Raw genomic sequence first — 19358 nt, 5'->3', positions numbered from 1 at the left:
GTGTAAACAATATTGTGTGGTAATGAGTGGTGAGCGGAGAAAAAGTTTAGAAGCTAGAATATGGCGATGGCGCACCTCCAGTGCAATATGAACCATAGTACTGACCAGGCCGCAGTGCTGAGTGTGGAGGAGTGCATGTGGGCACCACTGCCGGCGCGGACCCCCACACCGGCGTACCATGGTTCGAAGAGCGGTCCGGCTCGAGCTTCATGGGCGCATGGCAAGGGCGCAGCCTCGCCACCCCTGATTGGCACTGGTATACCTCATCCGGAAGTGCTTCGTCGTATGATGCAGCATAACTCCCGCCAATTAATGGCCGTCTTTCGTTCTATCCGGCTGCGCGTATTAACCCCGAAGCTGGGGAACTTCGAACCGTTGTTGAAGGAAGAGCAACCGGTGCCGACTGTATTGGAAATGCGCTCACCATGCTGGGATTTCGGTAACCCCAACCGCTCCCAGTGTCATCGCCGCCCAACATCCGGCCACCCCACAGACACTTAAATTTCGACAATTGAACACACTTAAATACCCCATACCCCACAGTCTGCTTTGACATAACTCACCTTGGAGTACTTCAAGGGGTAAATAAACAACACTTGCCAACAACACTTCTTCATCAACATGGCGGAAACACGCCACGAGAGTGATGCAAGCGGCATTACGGGCGGCGAGAAATGGCCTGCCACCCAGCCTGAGGTCTCCTTCGTCAAGACCCAGGAGACTTCCCCTGCTCGGTCAGATGGGAAGATTATCCTAGACGAGGTACGTACTATGTATTGAGGGCCTTCAGGAGGGGCTTCCATGCATACCTCTTCTCGTGGATGATGTACTAATGACGGATAGATCGAAGGCTACGAGCACACGGCGTACGCCTTCTCGAACAAGAGGAAATGGTGGATCCTCACCGTGGTCGCACTGTGCCAGACGAGCGTAAGCACTCCTCTGTCGCCTTCACTTTGAAGGGCGTGGACGCCTTCGACGACTTGATCGTTTCCCGTTCAGACATACAGTAGAGAATTGAAGGCTTTCAGGCTCGGTTTTCACTTTTCCGGGCTGTCTGATTATCCGCCGGCTTACCTGACCTCCCTCAATTCCCTATTCGCATAGCTAAACCATCAACGCACTGGCTAACGTAGTCACGTCCAGATGAATTTCAACGCAGCCGTCTACTCCAACGCGGTCCACCCGCTCAACGAACACTACGGTATCACCCGCGCTCGCGATGGCATGGCTGGCTTCCTCATCACATACGCTTTCGGCTGCGAATTCTGGGCGCCTTGGTCTGAGGAGTTCGGCCGCTGGAAGATTATGCAGGCCTCGCTGTTCTTCATCAACGTCTGGCAGCCTCTCGCTGGTGCGAGCACGTCGTGGAACCAGGTACTAGCGGCTCGTGTCCTTGGTGGCTTTTCTACAGCCGGCGGATCGGTCACTCTAGGGATGGTTGCCGACATGTTCGATGCAGAGGAGCAGCAGTACGCAGTTCTTTGGGCTTCGTTCTGGTGAGTATTTCCCTTCCCTATGAAGATCCATGTGCAATACTAAGTGGAACGCTAGGTCGTGTGTGGGCAGCGTCATCGGCGGTATCTGCGGCGGCCCCATCGAGCAGTATTTGAGCTGGCGCTGGAACTTCTGGATCCAGCTCATATTCGGCGGCGTCGTCCAGATCATCCATGCCTGCTCCGTCCCCGAAACACGCTCAACATGCATGCTCGATGCTGCAGCCAAGAAACTGCGCAAGCGGGATCCGGCATGCAACGTCTATGGCCCTAACGAAACCAAGAGACTCCGCCAACGTCTCTCTTTTGGAGAAACCGTCAAAACAATGTGGCGTCCATACCACATGCTGTTGTTCGAGCCCATCGTGTTGTGCCTATCCCTTCTCAGTGGCTTCAGCGACGCTCTGATCTTTAGCTTTCTCGAGTCCTACGGCATCGTCTTCGGGCAGTGGGGATTTACTCCGACCCAGTTTAGCATGGCGATGTTTGCGCTCTTCATCGGCTACTGTGCGGCGTACGCCTCTTTCTTCCCGGTCATTCGCTGGCACAATCATTTGCGAGCGGCGGGCGACCCTACTCTCACGCCTGAGAGTCGTCTTTGGTGGCTTCTCTTCCTGGCCCCGCTTTTGCCGATGGGACTTCTCGGTAGCGCGTTTACCGTTACCGGCCCCCCTTTGCCATGGATCGCACCTCTCGTCTTTGCCGTACTGATCGGTGCTGCAAACATGGCAATCTATTATGCCACGATTGACTATATGGTCGCCGCGTACGGAGGCAAGTACAGCGCGAGTGCTACGGGCGGCAATGGCTTCTCGCGAGACCTGCTTGCTGGCTTGTGCGCATTCTATACGGTAAGTGACTGCTGCGCAGCTTATTTGTTTCCTTTACTGACCGAAGCTGCAGGGACCCATGTACAAACAGCTGGGCACGAAGAACTCGACCTTGCTGCTCTTCGCTGTGTCGGTTTTGGTTTGCATTCCAGTATACATCTTCTACTGGAAGGGACCTGTGATTCGAGAGCGCAGCAGGTGGGCTGAGAAGATTAAGGCGGACAAGGAGAAGATGGCTGAGGTTCGTCAGAGGATGTTGGAGATGCGTCGCACTCAGGCTCAGGTGTAGTGCCCAAGATGCTCCCGGGCGGATAATCGAAGCGGCTTTCCAGAGTATGTGAGACTGGCGAAAGTGTGCGATGCGGAAGACGCCCTGTGCGTTGGAGCAATACTAAGTGCGTGCCCTGGAGCTTGAAGTACCTGGGGCCCTCTTTCTGTCGACTAATCGCTGGCACGAAAGGCGGCTGAGGGCCTCCAAAATACCAGGCAAAGGAATGATATGACGAAGAATGATGCGCTACGCTATAATGCAGACCTATACGACAGTTAGACTTTGCATGACGCCGCGCAGTAACCTTCGGGAGTCAGTCGCCGCGCAGACTTTTGACGTCTTGTCTCGCGATTATCAAGAGGTAGACATAACAGATTCTGACATTGAAGGGTATGTTTTGAGATATTCATACGAAGAAGAGGCGTCTATCGCACCTCTCGCCGTGGCGTCATAGTGATGGCTAGGTGTGAGGGGTGCGAAGTGTTGCGCTAACTGGACCCTGACACATCTCAGTATGACTAAGCATTCTTCGTCCCGACCCGTTCGGCAGGTATTTCGGAGACAAATCCCTCCCGATCTTTTCACCCCTGGCCCCCAAACCTAACCACGAATGCTCCAGTCCATGCTTCGTTTGCCTTGCTGGTTGGGCTTGAGCGTTTATACTGTAGCATTGCCTCATATGCATATTCACTCGTTCTCAGCCCAACGACCAGCCGTTCCGTGTACGATGACGCCATCTGCGCCGCGTAGTTCTTGCAACGGCCGTCACGCATATCCCCCGACTCGAGGAGAATCGCGGAGGCTGCGGGCCTAGCCACGAAACTGTTCCATTAGTCGAGCTCATCTGACGTTGTTTGGGCGGCTCTAACAGCGTTCGCATCCGAATGCAGGCCGCCTACTCAGTATTGTGGGCACGGCACTCCCGTCCATCTATAACAGTATCTTGACTATCCGAATTAGGTCTTATCTCGAATCCCTTGTCCGAAAGAAGAAACGCAGCGTGGGTCACGGATGCAAGCAATGCGTTGTCTCTTGCCTCGCTGTTCCTTGCTGATCCTACCCACAACGTCATCCATCCCTGTAGCCGCATCGGCATCACTCTAATGGCGGCCCGTTACCGCTCCCATTCCAATCAGGGAACACAGCGGCGCAGGAGCGCCAATTGCACTTTGCCAGCTGTACAAGTGCATCATTACACATAACATCCAACATGTGCACCGCATACGAGTGATGTGGCTTGTCTGCTGCCTGCGAAAGCTTACCCGTGGGGTCAGTGGGGTCAGTGGTGTGATGGGGAAGCGGCCGGCCTTTTAAAGATACAGGGTCTGCTTATCTTGTGGAGGACCGAATCTGATAGCGACGCAACGGAATCTTGTTTGAAGATGGGAGTAGCGGTAAGTGCTGCGTTTCCCGGCTGAGAGCGAGGGCGAGGCTGATGGCTGCAGAATCCAACCACCGATCCGGCGAATGTCGTGCAAGCGCTCGTATACACAATACTGGATGTCTTCGATGCAACGAGGGACCTCTATCAGACACTAAGGAAGAAGGAAAAGAGGGACCATGAGCAGGATTTGAGGGCGAGAGGATACCCTAGCTCAAGAAAGATCGAGTACGTCGACGATTATGAGACCGGCGGTGACGAGTCCATCGTCGTGGACAAGGCTGCAGTGACGCGGCAATTTGAGATCGGTTTTCAGGACGTTGGATCACAGTTTGCAGTTGGAGACGGTACGATACCGCTCCTTGAAAGCTCGTCGCAGTTTGGAGTACTTGCTGATCTTGAGCAGTCATTACACAGACAGCGCTTCAATCCCAAATCATTTCACTGCAGTCCGTAGTAATAACTACCTTTCTATACGGACCAACGTCACCGGAACCAATCTCTCATCATCTCTCGAGTCTGGTAGCAGCTTCGCGAGCGGCGGGAACGGGGGCTGTTGATGTACTCGCAGCTCAGCAGCAACGACAGCTAGGCATTCTGGCCCCGACTCCGCGGTCAACGCGATCCCCAGCAGCTGTTCGTGCCAGCGGCGCACAACTTCCTCCATATCCAGTCACTGCCACTGGCTCTGCATCAACAACGCTCGTCAAGTCACGCCATGAGCCTCGGTCTTCAGATGAAGACGGTCATATGCGACACACCAGCTTCGACAGGAGACCTCAGCTGCCAAGAACAGATACAGAATCCACTGCCTTCTCCGGCCCGACATCCTACGGGACTTCATCAGCTCCACACAACCTCTTCTGCCTTTACGCCTGCGATCTTCAGCGACATCCGTCTCAACCACTGTCCGCAAGTATAACATCCGACCCATCACCGTACTGTCCGTATTGTAAGCGCACCATACACCTCTCGCCCGGAAAGTCGTGGGAGATCTTCAAGGAAGATGACGGCAGGGAACGGTGTTTCCGGATCCAAAATCGCTTCATCGTGAAGTGCCATAGAGACGGTGTTGATGGAGGATACACATGCGTGCTCTGCTCCAACGGCGCTAGCGTCGATACCATCTGTGGAGATGTCAAGGCACTTGTGCGACATATATGGATGGACCACGGCGCAGGCGAGCTCGAATTGGAGGAGGATATTGACGAAATCGCCGAGCAGCCGGTTGAGCGGAGAGATAGCGGACTGGGGCTTGGCAGTAGAAGGAGCGCGAGTGTAGGGCCGAGCAGAGGTAAAGCACGCCGCGGATTCGAAAAAGAAGTGGAGACGTTCGAGATCAGAGCGCCTCGACGGGGAGCATGAGTCGCCCAATGCATCTTACGTTTCCCTTCACTGTCTCAGTCTCTGGTTGTATTCTCATAGCCATGTATGATTATGTTGCTTCCTGGAATGCATGGCGGTTCTTTCGGTTGAACACAATGAATGTTGTGTTTCCTCTACTGAAGTACCCGCATGCACTTGTTCCGAGTGCGACCAACGTGATCGTGATGATCGACCTCGACGTGCAGTAGCTGGCTGGCAAGTGTAACCTGAATAGAGTCCTAGGTTCATCGCCGCCCTCGAGAAAGTTGCTTCAATGTACCATACCAACACCAGTTCGAGCAGCGAAACAGCTCGAAGGTCTCCAGGCTGAGGCACTCAGACTTTAGCCATCTCCATCTGCACCATATACATTTCCCAAGCCTAAATCCTGCATCACCTCACCTCATCCGCCACCGCCTAATTCCCGTAATCGTACTGTGGTACATCGATAACGTGCGGGCCACTGCAAATCCTTCCAACAGGTCCCCAAAACAGAAAATGCTAGCCACAGCAATCCACACCTTTCGCCCCGCCGCCTCTGTTCTTACTCTATGTAGAAAGTTGAGGGAAGTCCGGACCACAATATTGAGGTGCGTTGCTACAATTCCTTGGGACGTTCGCGCATGCAGGAATCTTATGCGGTTGTGTTGAGGGGATACTGGATTCGGTTAGTGTGCATGATCGACCATTGCCTTGTTTCGGTTTAGCGCGCGCTGAGGAGGGAATGGCGTGCATGTTGTGGGAAGAAGCGAGGGAGGAGGACGGGTGGGCACATGGCAATTTTCGTTTTTGCACGACGGAGAAGGGATAATGGTGTTCGCTTATATCGGAATGTTTGAGGCCTCATGCTTCGGTTAGGTTGGTGCGGACGGGCTTGGCTGGGTGCGCGACGTATTGCAGCAGGATTTTCGTCTTGGCGTCGCACACTATGCAGGCTTACTTGTTTGCTGGAAGAGCTGCCGCGATGTGCAAGGTTCGTTGTTCGTGGACGCCGAACCGAACGCGTTATTCCGTTGGATTCAGCCAGCATGAGCGGGACCGGCCCGAGATCGGAACAAAAAGGCACGCGGCTCGGAAAAGCCCATCGGGAAAGTCGCCGAGGTCGGCAGCATCTACACCACCTCATTTGACGCTCCAGACGCTCGCGACTGAGCCCATGCAACTCCCCGATGGCCTCTCGGTCCCCCGGTTATATATAACACAACATAACGCTGCAAAGGGGTTCGTTTACAGCCTCATAAACCGGGTTTCGAAGGCTGTACCACCATGTCTCCTTCCGTCGTGGCTCCTACGGCTTCCACAATCACAGACATAAAAGCCCACGTGAAGAGCGGCGATGCCACTGTCAGGGAGGCACTTGAAGCGGCAAAGGCACGCTTTACAGTGAGAAACCCGACGAGCTTGAAGTTCCACGAGGAGGCTGTTAAGAGCTTGCCCGGTGGGAATACAAGGAGCTTGCTGCATACAGCCCCTTTTCCAGTCTTCATCAAGAGCGGGAAGGGGTACCAAGTAACATCAGAGGATGGCCACACGTAAGCTCCATCCGTCCTTTTTCCGCGCTTGAGCTAAGACCTGGAACTTTCTCAGATACACGGATTTTGTTGGCGAGCTCACGGCTGGTCTTTTCGGACACTCACAGCCCTTGATCCAAGATGCCCTCGTCGGCACCATCCGTGATGTTGGCCTCAACCTAGGTGGAACAACCAAGCTCGAAGCCCAACATGCCTCTCTGATCTGCAGCCGCTTCAATCTCGACTTGATCAGGTTCACCAACTCGGGGACGGAAGCCAACCTGCATGCCATTCAGGGAGCCAAACGCTTCACAAGAAAGCGGAAGGTTGTCGTATTCACTGGTGGGTATCACGGAGGTTGCTTCAGTTTCCCTGAAGATAAGCCAGCGGTGAACTGCGTAGACCAGGACGATTGGATAATCGCAGAGTACAACGATGTTGAGGATGCGAGGAGAAAGATCGAAGAGAGTGGAGACATCGCGGCCGTTCTCGTCGAAGGCATGCAAGGCCACGGACCGTGCATCGTCGGTACCTATGAATTCCTCCACCAGATCCAGGAATCGGCGCGGAAGGTTGGCGCATTGTTCGTCCTCGATGAGGTCATGACGAGTCGTCTGTCAGGAGGAGGCCTGCAGCAACTAGAGGGCTTGAAGCCGGATCTTACGACCATGGGAAAATATCTCGGCGGCGGGATAACGTTTGGCTGCTTCGGCGGCAGGGAGGAAATCATGCGTGTCTACGATCCGCGTGACGGCAACGCACTCGGCCACTCTGGAACCTTCAACAACAACACGCTCGGCATGGCCGCGGGTTACACCGGCCTCTCGCAAGTCTACACTCCCGAAGTAGCTCGCGATTTCAATGCCATGGGCGACAGGCTCCGGAAGAAGCTGCAAGAGATCGGCCAAGGCACGAAGATGACTATCACAGGGCGAGGAACCATCATCGGCATTCACTTCTTGAAGGACGGAAGGAAAGAGCTGAAGAGCTTCAGGGATAGACAGGATGAGGTAGAGCTGCGAGAGTTGTGGTGGTTCGAGATGATGGAGGACGGGTTTTGGATCACGAAGCGCGGGATGCTCGCGCTGATTCTTGGGACGCCGTGGGACGAGCTAGAGAGGTTAGTTGGTTGCGTGAGCGGCTTTTTGAAGAGGCATGAAGCGCTGGTGAAGCTTTAGAAAACTCCGCCGTATATGATCTAGCTTCAGAGAAGACCTCCTCGAGGGTAGGTTTCAGTATTGCGCTGCACGTCAGCATGTCTTTGTCCAGGCTGCAAACATCCGCTCAAAGGACTTCAAGGCACTACGCATAAATTAGCTTGCCGTTCGGACCAGCGTTCAGAAAAATTATGAAGCCGCGTAGTCGCGTGAGACTCCATGACGTCATCGGCCGCCATTCGACGTCGCGGGCCTAACGTAGCGCTTGGGGTCTTCTACGCCGCGAAAAGGTCTCTTAGGGGCTTAGGCTTCATATGGTCATTGGTTCGATCATCTTTCTCCAGTGTTGCTTACGGGCGGAATCGAATGATGCTTACCTTTTGCAGCGCTGTGACTAATGACCGCTTACTCTCCGCTCGCTCTTTACATCTTCTTTTGTCCTCATTTCAACCATTCCCGCTTCTGCTTCAAAGTAGACAGCACCGGTGAAGCTCCGATGGCTTAGATGCGCGACGAAATCCAGAGCTACCAACACCAAAACTCCTGCAATGGCCCCCACTAAGCCAACGATCCTCATCATCCCCGGAGCGTGGCACACGCCAGACTCCTACACCAAACTCAAGAAGGCCCTCGAGGCCGACGGCTATGATGTCCACGTCCCCGCTCTTCCAACTGCGAACGGCACCCGTCCCCCAACCGCGGACCTTTATGGCGATGTGAGCTCGATACGATCTTACGCAGAAAGTCTTCTCAAGGATGGCCGCACCGTAGTCGCGCTCATGCATTCCTACGGTGGCCAAGTCGGGTCGAACGCATTCTACGGCCTAAGCACCGAAAGCCGCGCAAAGGCCAGTCTTCCGGGCGGGATCGCCCACCTCATCTACATGGCAGCCTACGCCCTGTTTGAGGGGAAATCGGTCGCCGACAAATTCCGAGAATTCATCGACGACGAAGTCATTTCTCAGCTTCTCGACGTTGCCGACGATCAGACGTGTGTTATCCGAGACCCGAAGCTGGCACTGCTCGGCGACGAGCTCAATGGCGCGGAAGCAGAGGCCTATCTGCAGACTTTGGCGCGATGGAATGGGGCGGCTTTGTATCAGGGGGCGAAGAATGCGGCATGGAGAGAGATGCCGGTTACGTATATTTCGTGCACGAAGGATATGACGGCGCCATTTGAGTGGCAGAAGACTATGATTGAGGGTATGCGGAATGAAGGGAGGGAGGTTGAGGTGTTACAGTGGGAGACGAACCATAGCCCGCATGTTACGATGACGAAAGAAGTTGCTGATGTGGTCAAGAAGGTTGCTGGTGGCATCAACTAATAGGATTGCCATTTGGGAAAGTTTGTCGGTTATGCGGAGACACAGTATCTGCGGTGTTAAGGTCGTTCTGTAACTGTCTCGGAAAGGTGATACTTTCAGATATGTATGCGCCTATTCACCTTAGTTCTTCAATCGTACGTCTTGAATATCTATAAGTGATTGGGTGGGGGAGTTCACAGCCGCTGGAACTCCCTATAGTAAGGCTTAGTGTTAATTGACACAATAAGGGTCGGGGCCTCTTTTATATAGTTACATGCTCTGGGTTCGCTATCTGCCGCTTCCAGCATGAGCAGCCGTTTGTCGCACTGCACTTTCCTCGTTTGCCTACTCACAGGGAGGCAAGCACGCACCTACCTCCACTACGCTCAAACGAATCTGTCGCACCTCACTCATGACAACGTCAGGCGAGTGTCTACTTCACAAGCAATCCAACTACTCTTCAAGGGTACAAAGTTCTCTTCCACTCCGCCCGCAATACTTCTTGCAACCTCAATCAATCCCAAACGCTCAAACCCCTACAATGTCCGAGAACGAGAAAAAGCTAGAACCCCGCGATGACACCAAAGGCGCAAAGCAAGCTACGGCCGCTACAAAGACATCAGAGTCCTCCGAATCGAATAGAGTGTCGCTGACGGATTTCTTAAAGGAGAATGAGGGGGAGATGGAAGCGGAGGAGAGCAGTGAGAAGGAAAAGGACAAGGACAAGCTGGCGGAACAGAGTGGCGCTGGAAAGATGCGCAAGCTGTTTAAGGTGTTTGGGAGGCAATGACAAGAGCCTGAAGTATACTAGGAGAGGGGTTGTGTTTGGAGATATGGAGCGCGATGTGACCTCTCGATGCGCTGCTGGTCCGAGGAAGTTACTGAGGAGCGATGAGAGACCGGGGCGGTTTGAGCAATTGGTCTTCATAATTGAATATACTGCCGCGGCGGGACAGATGAAGCGCAAGGTTCTATAAAGGTCTGAGACCCTGTTCTGCTGCTATTGTACAGAATATCCGTGAGACTTTTCGTATAGCATACTGATGCAATCCAGTCATTCCTCAATTCATTTACATGACATTATCTGCTCCTCAGTGCTGATATAATACATCGACGTAAACATATAGTACGACTAGGTATCCTATAGGTGGAATAAGGAGCTCCTCTATGTTCTAGCGACAACAAAACTGGTCTCGTGTGGACCGATGCAGACATCCGCGCGGAAATTCTTAAGAACGAGGCTAGGCGGTATTTTGAGATGGCGTAGCCATAATCGCAGTCTCCAGCACCCTGTTCCACGGTACGCACCCGCGAAAGGGAGACCCTCAAGCCGTTCGTCAGCGCTCCGTCCGCGGTTGTCTGCCCACATACCGCGCGATATTGTCAGTCCCGCGTCTTACACCGTCGACGAAGCCGCCCATGACGTCCTGCAAGTTCAGACGCGAATTATTGAGGGCCATGGCGAAACAAGCGGCCAACTCGCTTAGACTGTGCGCGTCGTTGATGGGGGCATCTTGGATGACCCAACTGTCAACTAATGTAGTAATGAATCCGGCAATTTGCGACTGCGTGACGCTGTGGCGTCCGAGCCCGAAGACAATCGCGATCTCGGCCATGACTTTGGCAGTGGCTCTGTTCAAGACCGTATTTTCCCTCTGCAGCCGGCGAGAGATCGTCTTGGTTCGCGATTGACCATTAAAAAAGTCTAGGTGGAGTAAGTTGGCCACGTTGGCAGCATGCTCGGAGAGATGCTCTAGCTCGGCGTAGCGAAAGACGTGCAGAATAGCAGACTGGGGAATATCGCCCCATACTACACATTGTCAGCCACTTGTTGTATTCTCATTGATGAAGTGCTCACCAAGGTATTCACAGTTAGCCTTGTATCTTGTCCACCACATCTCTCCCTGTGCTTGTAGATGTGAAATAACGGCGCGTGCGGAATGGAGCTTATTTGATATGTTGATTTCTGGATTATCGAGCATGATTACCGCGATCTGGGGATCGTTCATCTTTGATGCATAATTAAACACCTGGAGAAGCGACTGGACACTCATGAGCTTTAAGCGCGGTATTGGGACCCCAGGTGAACAGTGACTTACCGTCACTACAGACACGAACGCTGAGGCGTTGCCTTTGAAGCTCAAATGCGCGTTTGCTAGAACGTCGAATAAACCGTACTCATCATCTCGAGGAAGCGGTCGAGTTACGGGACCACGGCGTTTCGCGAACACTAAAGGTAGAATAAAGTTAGGTAATAGTCAAAACAGAGAGGATCAAGATGCAAAGGATAGTCTTCTGCTGGATGTGCAGCACTTACAGTCGGCGACGAAGCCTCCACCTTCACCTTCGCCCCCATCTCGGAAGACAGTTCTGCTGCTCGCATCCCAAGCCCTGAATGCGAGGCAGGGAGTGTCGAACGATTTTACGGGAGAAGCTGTTACTTCGCAGACCCTAGAGGCGGGCGATACTTCTGCATCTTCATCGACTAAAGATTCAGAATCGGCGAACTTCTCGCGGGTTGCAGTCGGAAACCCGCCCAAAGCGGACATAGGTGATGAACTCTCTAAGCGCGAAGGCCACTTACTACCTTGGGGTCTGCTGTTCTGCGAGGCCTGCCGGACTAGAGTCCTGTAAATCTTCCTCGTGTGCTCCGACTTCGCCCGCGCGGCTCGTCCAGAGGGGAACTTCGTCTCAACCTCTCGTTTGCATAACGGTATGCCTAGATTTTGCGCCGTCGCTTCAATAATCGACTTAATCTCTTCGTAGCGGCCCATTGGATCTTGAAAAGGAACGGAGTGAAATACTCGTTCGAATTCCCGGAAGGCTTTGCGTCCGTACAACCGGATGTGGTTCTCAAATTGGATTTTGATGATATTATGTCGAAGGTTCAAGGACGTGATCGAGTTGAAGACTTGCGGAATAACGGTGCGATCCGGTGCATGGTACCAACGGTATAATACGCACAGGAGTTCCCTCTCATCTTGTGACCTATTTCGTATGTCAATTTGTGAAAATGCAAACAAGAACAACTTGCCATACCACTTATGTGCCGGAACGCGCTCAATGCTTTGAAGCTTTTCCAAGGAGAGCATATTGTCCGTCTTCCGCTGCTCCACTATCGGTGTATATTTGGCCTTCCGAATGCCGCTACCTGCCGTTTTGATCCAGTCTGGACGACGCACAGAAGCAGTCGGCCCCTTCCTCTTCTCTTGCGCACTACGCCGGAAAAGACGACTCTTTTTCAGCATTGGGGGCGGGGTCGCATCCTGGCCATTGTCTGGACACGGCGTTTCTATTAGAGGGAGGAAGTCTGTACGATCTGACTGGTAACCCGAGGAGCCGAGGATGGGCGCACCGATAGCCGGACTAGGTGATTCGGAAGGTGCAGCATATTCCTTGAGTTGGTCGAAAACTGTCTGCCGTTGCGCTGGGAGAGAACACTCAGACGCCGAGGTTCCAGGCGTGAAGTGAATGTCATCGGAACCAATGGACAGAGTACTGGGTGAGCTTGGGCACTCGACTTCCTGTTCATCTACAGGCTCTTGTTTGATAGACGGTCCCGATCCGGCCGCTGGAAATGGGAGCTGGCTAGGAAGAGAGCTGTCAACATACTGGACGCGATCAGGCTGCCTGCCTGTTACCGTGCTTGTTAGTACTATGATCTCAATGGAAAGCTGAAGAGGATCTCGTGAAGACTTACTTGCTTCCGGCTCTTCGCTGACTGACAGGCGCGAGAGGGCTCGCCGGGTCGCACTCAGAGCCGCATTTGACGGCACGTAGAGCTCAACGCCGTCTGAGCACTGTTGCCATACAGATTTCGGCATGCTGTAGAATACAGCATATAATACAATGGGAAATGTTACAATTCCCTGGGGAAGAAAAGGACAGATCTGAATGAGTGACCAAGCGCGATGATGTGCGGTCTGAAAGGAAGAGGGCGGAAAGAAAGAGTGAAGTCGCGTCCAATCTACGTAAGCTGGAAGCTAACATTTTGACGCGTCCATGCACTTGTAATTGGATCGCGTCAATATTGTTGCGCGGAGTGAATGACAAGTAGCATGTTGCGCAGTGAAATCGATTCTTTTTGATCTGTCGTTGACGTTAGTTGCTAATCATAAGTAAGGGACAGGGTATGGCTTTCATTCCTTCCAGGGAGTAACCATTCAGGGTACTCACTATGCTTCTATTGCGCGAAGATGAGGGAATTCGTATGAGGAAGTAGGTGACTTGAAAGTTGGAGGTGCCATGTTGAGGCCGGTCCCTGAGCGGATGGCCTTCTTATTCCCCTGTAAATGATATATTTATCGCAAGCCTAGCGGAAAAGCTGAGTTCTCTTACTTAGGTATTGATATACGTTTCGACGTGGGGTGGCGGATTGTGCGCGTGAGGGTGAAGGTTGAGGATGGATGAAAGAGGTAAGCCGAAAAAGGACGTCTGACAATTGCCCCACCTAGACCGCTACTCATATATACGAACGTAACCTATCACCATCAGGTCTCTCACCTGTCCAATCTTTTATTGAAGCTTCCTGAAATTACCCGATCTCCGATGTGGTGACGGAAGTTGAGGAACCGATCTTCCTGACACGGTGCTGACCTCGGCAACTCTACCCCACTGTCGATCTCCCGCTATGCATCTCGACCATGTCGCCAAACCTATAGATGAGAGTGAAACCACGTATCCGTCGTTGCACGTACTCTATCCCATTAGCCGAATGCCGCCATGAAGGCAGTTGTGATAGAACAGTTCGTTTCGGTGGGCTTTGCAGCTATGTCATCCTTCCGGGCTAGGCTAACCAAACACAGAACTTCGAGGATCTCAAACCGCGGGATGCACCACTCCCAAGCTCGAAGAAATCCAGCGATATCCAGATCAAAGTCACCCATGCTTCCTTGACCCACGTGGACATGCTGTATGCACAAGGTCTTCACCAGAACAACAAGCGCCACGTAAAACCTCCCTTCGTCCTGGGTACGGAATTTGCGGGTATAGTCATTTCTTCGCCTTCAAACAAATTTGCACCGGGAGATCGGGTGTTCGGCGGTGGTCTCGGCTCCTACGCGGAGAGCATCTGTGTGGATGAGGGCATTGTAAGAAGAGTCCCAGGTCTATGGAGCAATGCCGAAGCATGTGCGGTGGGTGTGTCCGGTGCCGTCAGCTACGGTAGTCTGATTTCAGTGGCACGCTTGAAGAGAGGAGAGACGGTCTTGGTCCTTGGAGCGTCAGGCGGACTCGGCGTTATGGCGATCCAGATTGCCAAGGCGGTTGGAGCAAAGGTGATTGCGCTTGTTGGGGACAAGGAGAAATCCAGAATAATGAAGGAGCTTGGGGCGGATGAAGCAGTCTCCTATCGCCAGCGAAACTGGGAAGAGGAAGTACGGGCATTGACGGATGACGGCGAGGGCGTGCATGTAGTGTACGATGCGATTGGCGCGATAGAGAGCGCTCTGAAGTGCTTGAGATACAGAGGGAGAATCGTGATTGTGGGCTTTGCCGCGAGGGGTGGAAAGATGGAGGAAGTACGGGCAAATCGGTGAGTATCGCCGTGTTGCATCTCCGCCGACTAACAATAATCCCAAGCATTCTACTGAAATCAGCCATGGTTCATGGATATGTATGTTTCCCCCTTCTGTAAAGTACGCATCTGCTAACTGGGCCCTCAGCGATATGGTGAGGATGGTAGACGAGACCCTAGGAGAACAGAAGAAGTCTGGAGTGGGTTCCTGAACTTAGTCGAGGCCGGCGGCATCAGACCTATCATATTCCAGGGGAATTATATGGGCTTGGAATCAATACCCCGAGCCTTTGGTGATCTAAAGATGCACAAGGTCTGGGGCCGAGCGGTACTACGGATCAACGAAGATGTGGAGGCGACGAAGGAGGCGGCCAGACTGTGAGGCCCAAGGCATCAGGACCCCTCGTGAGAGAGACGGCCACGGAGGAGTGGTAGTTAGACTCTTGTGATAGCACTTGGGTAGATTTGGTGAATGAATCGTTCTGGGCCGTCCCCGTTCAACCCAGAGCACGCCGTGCTTTCCAAAAATGTGCATGATGAAGTTCGGAGACGTTCCGCGAAGATCAAGGCTGCTAGTGGCGCACGGACCATGCTTCTAGCGCGGTTTCTTTGGATGCTCACCTTGACCCGAAGTTATAACAAAGCCGCAGCCCGTCCTCGTTCGACGCACGCTTCCTTTCCCTTCATCTCCGCTTTCTCGCTCTGCGGGATCTGTCATAGGCCGGAGAGCGCGTCCATAGCCTAGGCGGCACCCTCGCCTCACCTCTGCAATCCTCCGCGCCACTGCTTGCGACACACCTTGCCTACCGACCACCTTGCACGAAGCCTAGACACCCCGCCACAATGTCTGGCTACGATCACCGGAGCGGCTCTGAGTCGGAAGACGAGCCATTCAATCCCGTGCCAGAGGTGGACGAAGATGATATGGCGGCGCAGGAGGCGACTCGGCGCCAGTCGGCGGTAAACGAGGACGAGGAGGATGAAGAGCCGACTACGGCGCCCCGGAGACCACAGGCAGATGACGAGGAGGATGAAGAAGGCGGAGGCGATGATGAGGAAAATGACGAAGATGAGGACGAAGACGAAGAGGACGAAGATGACGAGGACGACGTAGTCGTATGTCTCGCCGTGCTTGCCTGCGGAATTGTGCTGACTCTTGACAGGCTCGCCCCGCCAAGCGCAGGAAGAAGACGAAGCGGAACATGTTCATTGATGTCGAAGCCGAAGTCGATGAGGAAGAAGACGAAGAGGAGGACGACAACGACGAGATCGCCGACGAAGTCCACCCCGACGATCTCGAGCCCACGGGCGACGATCTCGATGACCGCCACCACCGCGAGCTAGATATACAGCGCCAGATGCATGTGCAGAAGGATGCAGAGGAGCTTGCCAAAGAGCTCGACGAGAAGTACAGGCGGCGTGAAGCGCAGAGTGCCCGGAGAGCCGCCTCAGGGGCCATCCCACTCGCGCTCCCTACCGTGAACGACCCTTCCATCTGGGGAGTCAAGTGCAGGCCGGGCAAGGAGCGTGAGGTCATCATGGCTATCCAGAAGCGCATTGACGACATGGTGCGCGCGGGACAGCGACCTAAGATCTACTCGGCGTTTGAGCGCGGAGGCACCATGACGGGATACATCTACGTCGAGGCCGACGCAAAGCAGGAGATGATCGCCGTCGTCGAGAATATTCCCAACGTCTTCATGGGGCAGGCTCAGATCGCCATCGAGGTCAAGGAGCGACCGGATCTTCTCCGCAAGCGCAAGCGCACACCACTTGAGATGGGCAAGTTCGTGCGCATGATCCGCCCGAATCTCTATAAGGGTGATCTAGCCAAGGTCGTCGAAGTCCACGCGAACGGCCTAGACTGTACCGTGCAGTTGGTGCCCCGACTTGACTACGGCTTAGGAGAAGATGCAAATGCCGCTTCGGATAACAAGCGGAAACGGCCCGCTTTCGGTCGCACAGTCGACCGTCCACCACAAAAGCTCTTCAACGAAGCCGAGGCCAAGAAGCGGCACATGAAGCATCTGGCCCAGACCGGTTCTGGCAATCAGAGGACCTTTACATACAAGGGTGAGGATTACCAGAATGGCTTCCTCATCAAGGACGTCAAGGTCAACTACGTTTCCAGCGACAATGTCAACCCGAGGATGGAAGAGATGCAGTTCTTTTCCGTCACTGCTGCCGACGGAACGGAAACTCTGGACCTTGTTGCAGTGCAAGCGGCCCAGAAGGCGGCCCAGACCGGCTCATCCTTTGTCTCCGGGGACAACGTGGAGATTTACGAGGGCGAACAAAAGGGCATTCGTGGTACCACTGTCACGGTAACCGGCGACATAGTCACCCTTCGAGTGACGGAAGGTGAGCTTAAGGGCCGGCGCATCGATGCTCCCGTCAAGACTCTCCGGAAGTTGTTCCGGGAAGGTGATCACGTCAAAGTCATTGGCGGAAGCAAGTACATTGATGAAGTTGGTTTGGTCACGAAGCTCAAAGATGACAAGGTCACGCTGCTTTGCGATTCTACACAGATGGAGATCACGGTGTTCAGCAAAGACTTAAAGCGCGCAGCGGACTCAGCCACGATTGGGAACGATTCAGAGTTTGATTTATACGACCTGGTGCAGATTGAGTAAGATTTTCCCTCAGATGCTCGGAAATGTGCTAACAGGCTCGCAGCGCCGCTACAGTGGGATGCGTTGTAAAGGTCGACCGCGAAGTGCTCCGTGTTCTGGATCAGCAAGGGAACGTTCGCACACTACTTCACACGCAGGTCTCCGGCATCGTTGGCAGGAACCGGAACGCAGTAGCCACAGACCGAGACGGGTCTGAGATTCGAAACGACGACACAGTCAAGGAACATGGCGGGGAGAGCCGCCAAGGAAAGGTCGTCTATATCCACAGGGGCGTTCTCTTTGTTCACAACCGCGAATTGGTCGAGAATGCCGGTATTTTCGTCGTCCGCAGCACCAATGTTGTTACCATGGCCGCGAAGAGCGGTCGCACCCAGGCTGCTGGGCCGGATCTCAGCGGCATGAATCCCGCTTTGCAGCAACAGAACGGTGGTAGCAACGCCATGCCTCCCCCGCCGCGTGCAGCTTTTGGTCGCGACAAGCTAATTGGCAAGACGGTTACTATCCGGAAAGGTCCCCACAAGGGTCTCCTTGGTATCGTAAAGGATACCATGAACGACGAGGCTCGCGTAGAACTACACACGAAGAACAAGCAGGTGTCGGTGAAGAAGGAGCTTCTCTCAGTCAAGGACCCGATCACAGGCAACAACATGGATTATGGGAAGTTCCCGAATCGATCTCGCGGCAGCTATGCAGGTGCTACGCCGAGCTACAATAGCGGGCGGACGCCCGGCTGGGGCAACTCTTCCCGGAACGGTCCGTCGTGGGGCGGTAGCACGCCTACTGGCGGTCGAACACCTGGTTGGGGCGGGGGTGGAGGCCGCACTCCTGGCTGGGGAGGCGACGGTGGACGTACGGCATACGGCGACGGCGGTCGAACTGCCTACGGTGGGGACGCATCGCGCACCGCATACGGCGGGGACGGCTCGCGGACCGCCTATGGCGGCGCAACAGCGTACGGCGGCAACGACGGCTCACGCACCGCATATGGAGGATTCAACTCAGGCGGGCGCACTCCAGCCTGGGGTGCCTCGACCTCAACCACCAACCCATCCAAGTCCTCCAACACCCTCTCTGCCCCCACACCCGGCGCGTACAATGCTCCCACACCCGCTGCATACTCGGCCCCCACGCCGGGTGCCTATGGGGCGTATTCGGCGCCTACGCCTGGCGGCCCGCCTATGGATGCTCCGACGCCTGGAAACTTCGCTGCTCCTACGCCGGGTGATACGACCGGTCAGTATGCTACGCCGCGGGGTTATGGGGGTTATGCTGCTACGCCTGCTGCGGCCCCGACGCCCGGCGCGTGGGCGGAAACTCCGGGCGTGGATGAGGATCCTAGGTACGATTAGGAACGTGCATGCGAGAGATACGTTGGGTACGATTCGGTCGGAGGGTGATGCGTAGTCTGCCGTCTCTGATGATGAGGGTAGAGAGGCACGGCACATTGTTTCATTTGGTTTTGCTTGCATTGCGGGAGTTATCCAAAATGGGAATATGTTTCATTGGGGGTCTTCACCCTGAAGACGGCAGCCGTTTCGTTGCTAGCCTTCCCCATTATCTATTCCAAGATGTATTAGCTTAGATACCAATGGCGAAATGTCACCGACAGCCGGTTCCGTGTGTTTCCGTTCAGAGAGCATGGCTTTAACTAAGCAAGAGGATTCGGCGGCGGAGCAGTTTCGGGTGCCGACTCCGCCTCGCATCCTGCGTAGGTCGGGCATTGGTGCCAGTGCGGCTTTCTAACGTGAAACTCTTAGAGGTGCGTAATATACCCATCGAGGGCAGAGGAACTTCTTCAAGCGTGGTGATGAAGCTCTGATATCAGAGTGAAGGCTGCTTTAGAGTTTCAAGCAAGGATCACGTAAGTTTTAGAGGAACGAGGATGATGCTAGTTC

General features: G+C 54.1%; 8 protein-coding genes across 8 annotated transcripts; 7 read left to right on the top strand and 1 right to left on the bottom strand.

The window, feature by feature from the left end:
- Positions 1–621: 621 nt before the first annotated feature.
- On the top strand, positions 622–2615 carry BU26DRAFT_527695 (MFS general substrate transporter; the record flags this gene model as incomplete). Its single annotated transcript, XM_033830796.1, has 5 exons — positions 622–762; positions 844–930; positions 1147–1499; positions 1555–2347; positions 2400–2615. 5 exons carry the CDS (start codon positions 622–624, stop codon positions 2613–2615), a joined length of 1590 nt encoding a protein of 529 aa, XP_033689698.1.
- A 1427-nt stretch (positions 2616–4042) lies between these two features.
- BU26DRAFT_418084 (uncharacterized protein) lies at positions 4043–5343 on the top strand (the record flags this gene model as incomplete). The annotated part of the gene is made up of 2 exons (XM_033823233.1): positions 4043–4325; positions 4382–5343. Coding segments are annotated over 2 exons (1245 nt in total), but the record flags the coding sequence as incomplete, so codon positions are not given.
- A 1001-nt stretch (positions 5344–6344) lies between these two features.
- BU26DRAFT_475092 (PLP-dependent transferase) lies at positions 6345–8233 on the top strand. Its single transcript, XM_033825520.1, has 2 exons — positions 6345–6875; positions 6931–8233. The coding sequence occupies exons 1-2, from the start codon at positions 6610–6612 to the stop codon at positions 8030–8032; spliced, it is 1368 nt and encodes a 455-aa protein (XP_033689696.1). The 5' UTR covers positions 6345–6609; the 3' UTR covers positions 8033–8233.
- A 68-nt stretch (positions 8234–8301) lies between these two features.
- BU26DRAFT_514557 (alpha/beta-hydrolase) lies at positions 8302–9605 on the top strand. The gene has a single exon (XM_033827865.1). It carries the CDS (start codon positions 8560–8562, stop codon positions 9334–9336), a length of 777 nt encoding a protein of 258 aa, XP_033689695.1. The 5' UTR covers positions 8302–8559; the 3' UTR covers positions 9337–9605.
- Positions 9606–9856: 251 nt separating this feature from the next.
- BU26DRAFT_559355 (uncharacterized protein) lies at positions 9857–10292 on the top strand (the record flags this gene model as incomplete). Its single annotated transcript, XM_033832691.1, has 2 exons — positions 9857–10080; positions 10127–10292. The coding sequence occupies 2 exons, from the start codon at positions 9857–9859 to the stop codon at positions 10290–10292; spliced, it is 390 nt and encodes a 129-aa protein (XP_033689694.1).
- Positions 10293–10652: 360 nt separating this feature from the next.
- BU26DRAFT_559354 (uncharacterized protein) lies at positions 10653–13139 on the bottom strand (the record flags this gene model as incomplete). Its single annotated transcript, XM_033832690.1, has 6 exons — positions 10653–11125; positions 11174–11357; positions 11415–11545; positions 11633–12303; positions 12355–12949; positions 13016–13139. 6 exons carry the CDS (start codon positions 13137–13139, stop codon positions 10653–10655), a joined length of 2178 nt encoding a protein of 725 aa, XP_033689693.1.
- A 687-nt stretch (positions 13140–13826) lies between these two features.
- Positions 13827–15331, top strand: BU26DRAFT_514556 (NAD(P)-binding protein). Its single transcript, XM_033827864.1, has 4 exons — positions 13827–14070; positions 14121–14848; positions 14896–14929; positions 14979–15331. The coding sequence occupies exons 1-4, from the start codon at positions 14038–14040 to the stop codon at positions 15210–15212; spliced, it is 1029 nt and encodes a 342-aa protein (XP_033689692.1). The 5' UTR covers positions 13827–14037; the 3' UTR covers positions 15213–15331.
- Positions 15332–15564: 233 nt separating this feature from the next.
- BU26DRAFT_600340 (transcription elongation factor Spt5) lies at positions 15565–19068 on the top strand. Its single transcript, XM_033835167.1, has 3 exons — positions 15565–15946; positions 15994–17459; positions 17507–19068. The coding sequence occupies exons 1-3, from the start codon at positions 15674–15676 to the stop codon at positions 18810–18812; spliced, it is 3045 nt and encodes a 1014-aa protein (XP_033689691.1). The 5' UTR covers positions 15565–15673; the 3' UTR covers positions 18813–19068.
- Positions 19069–19358: the final 290 nt, after the last annotated feature.

Source organism: Trematosphaeria pertusa (genome assembly GCF_010094035.1).
Source record: "Trematosphaeria pertusa strain CBS 122368 unplaced genomic scaffold BU26scaffold_2, whole genome shotgun sequence".
In the NCBI taxonomy this organism is placed as follows: Eukaryota; Fungi; Ascomycota; class Dothideomycetes; order Pleosporales; family Trematosphaeriaceae; genus Trematosphaeria; species Trematosphaeria pertusa.
This window is presented reverse-complemented; position numbering and strand designations above follow the sequence as displayed.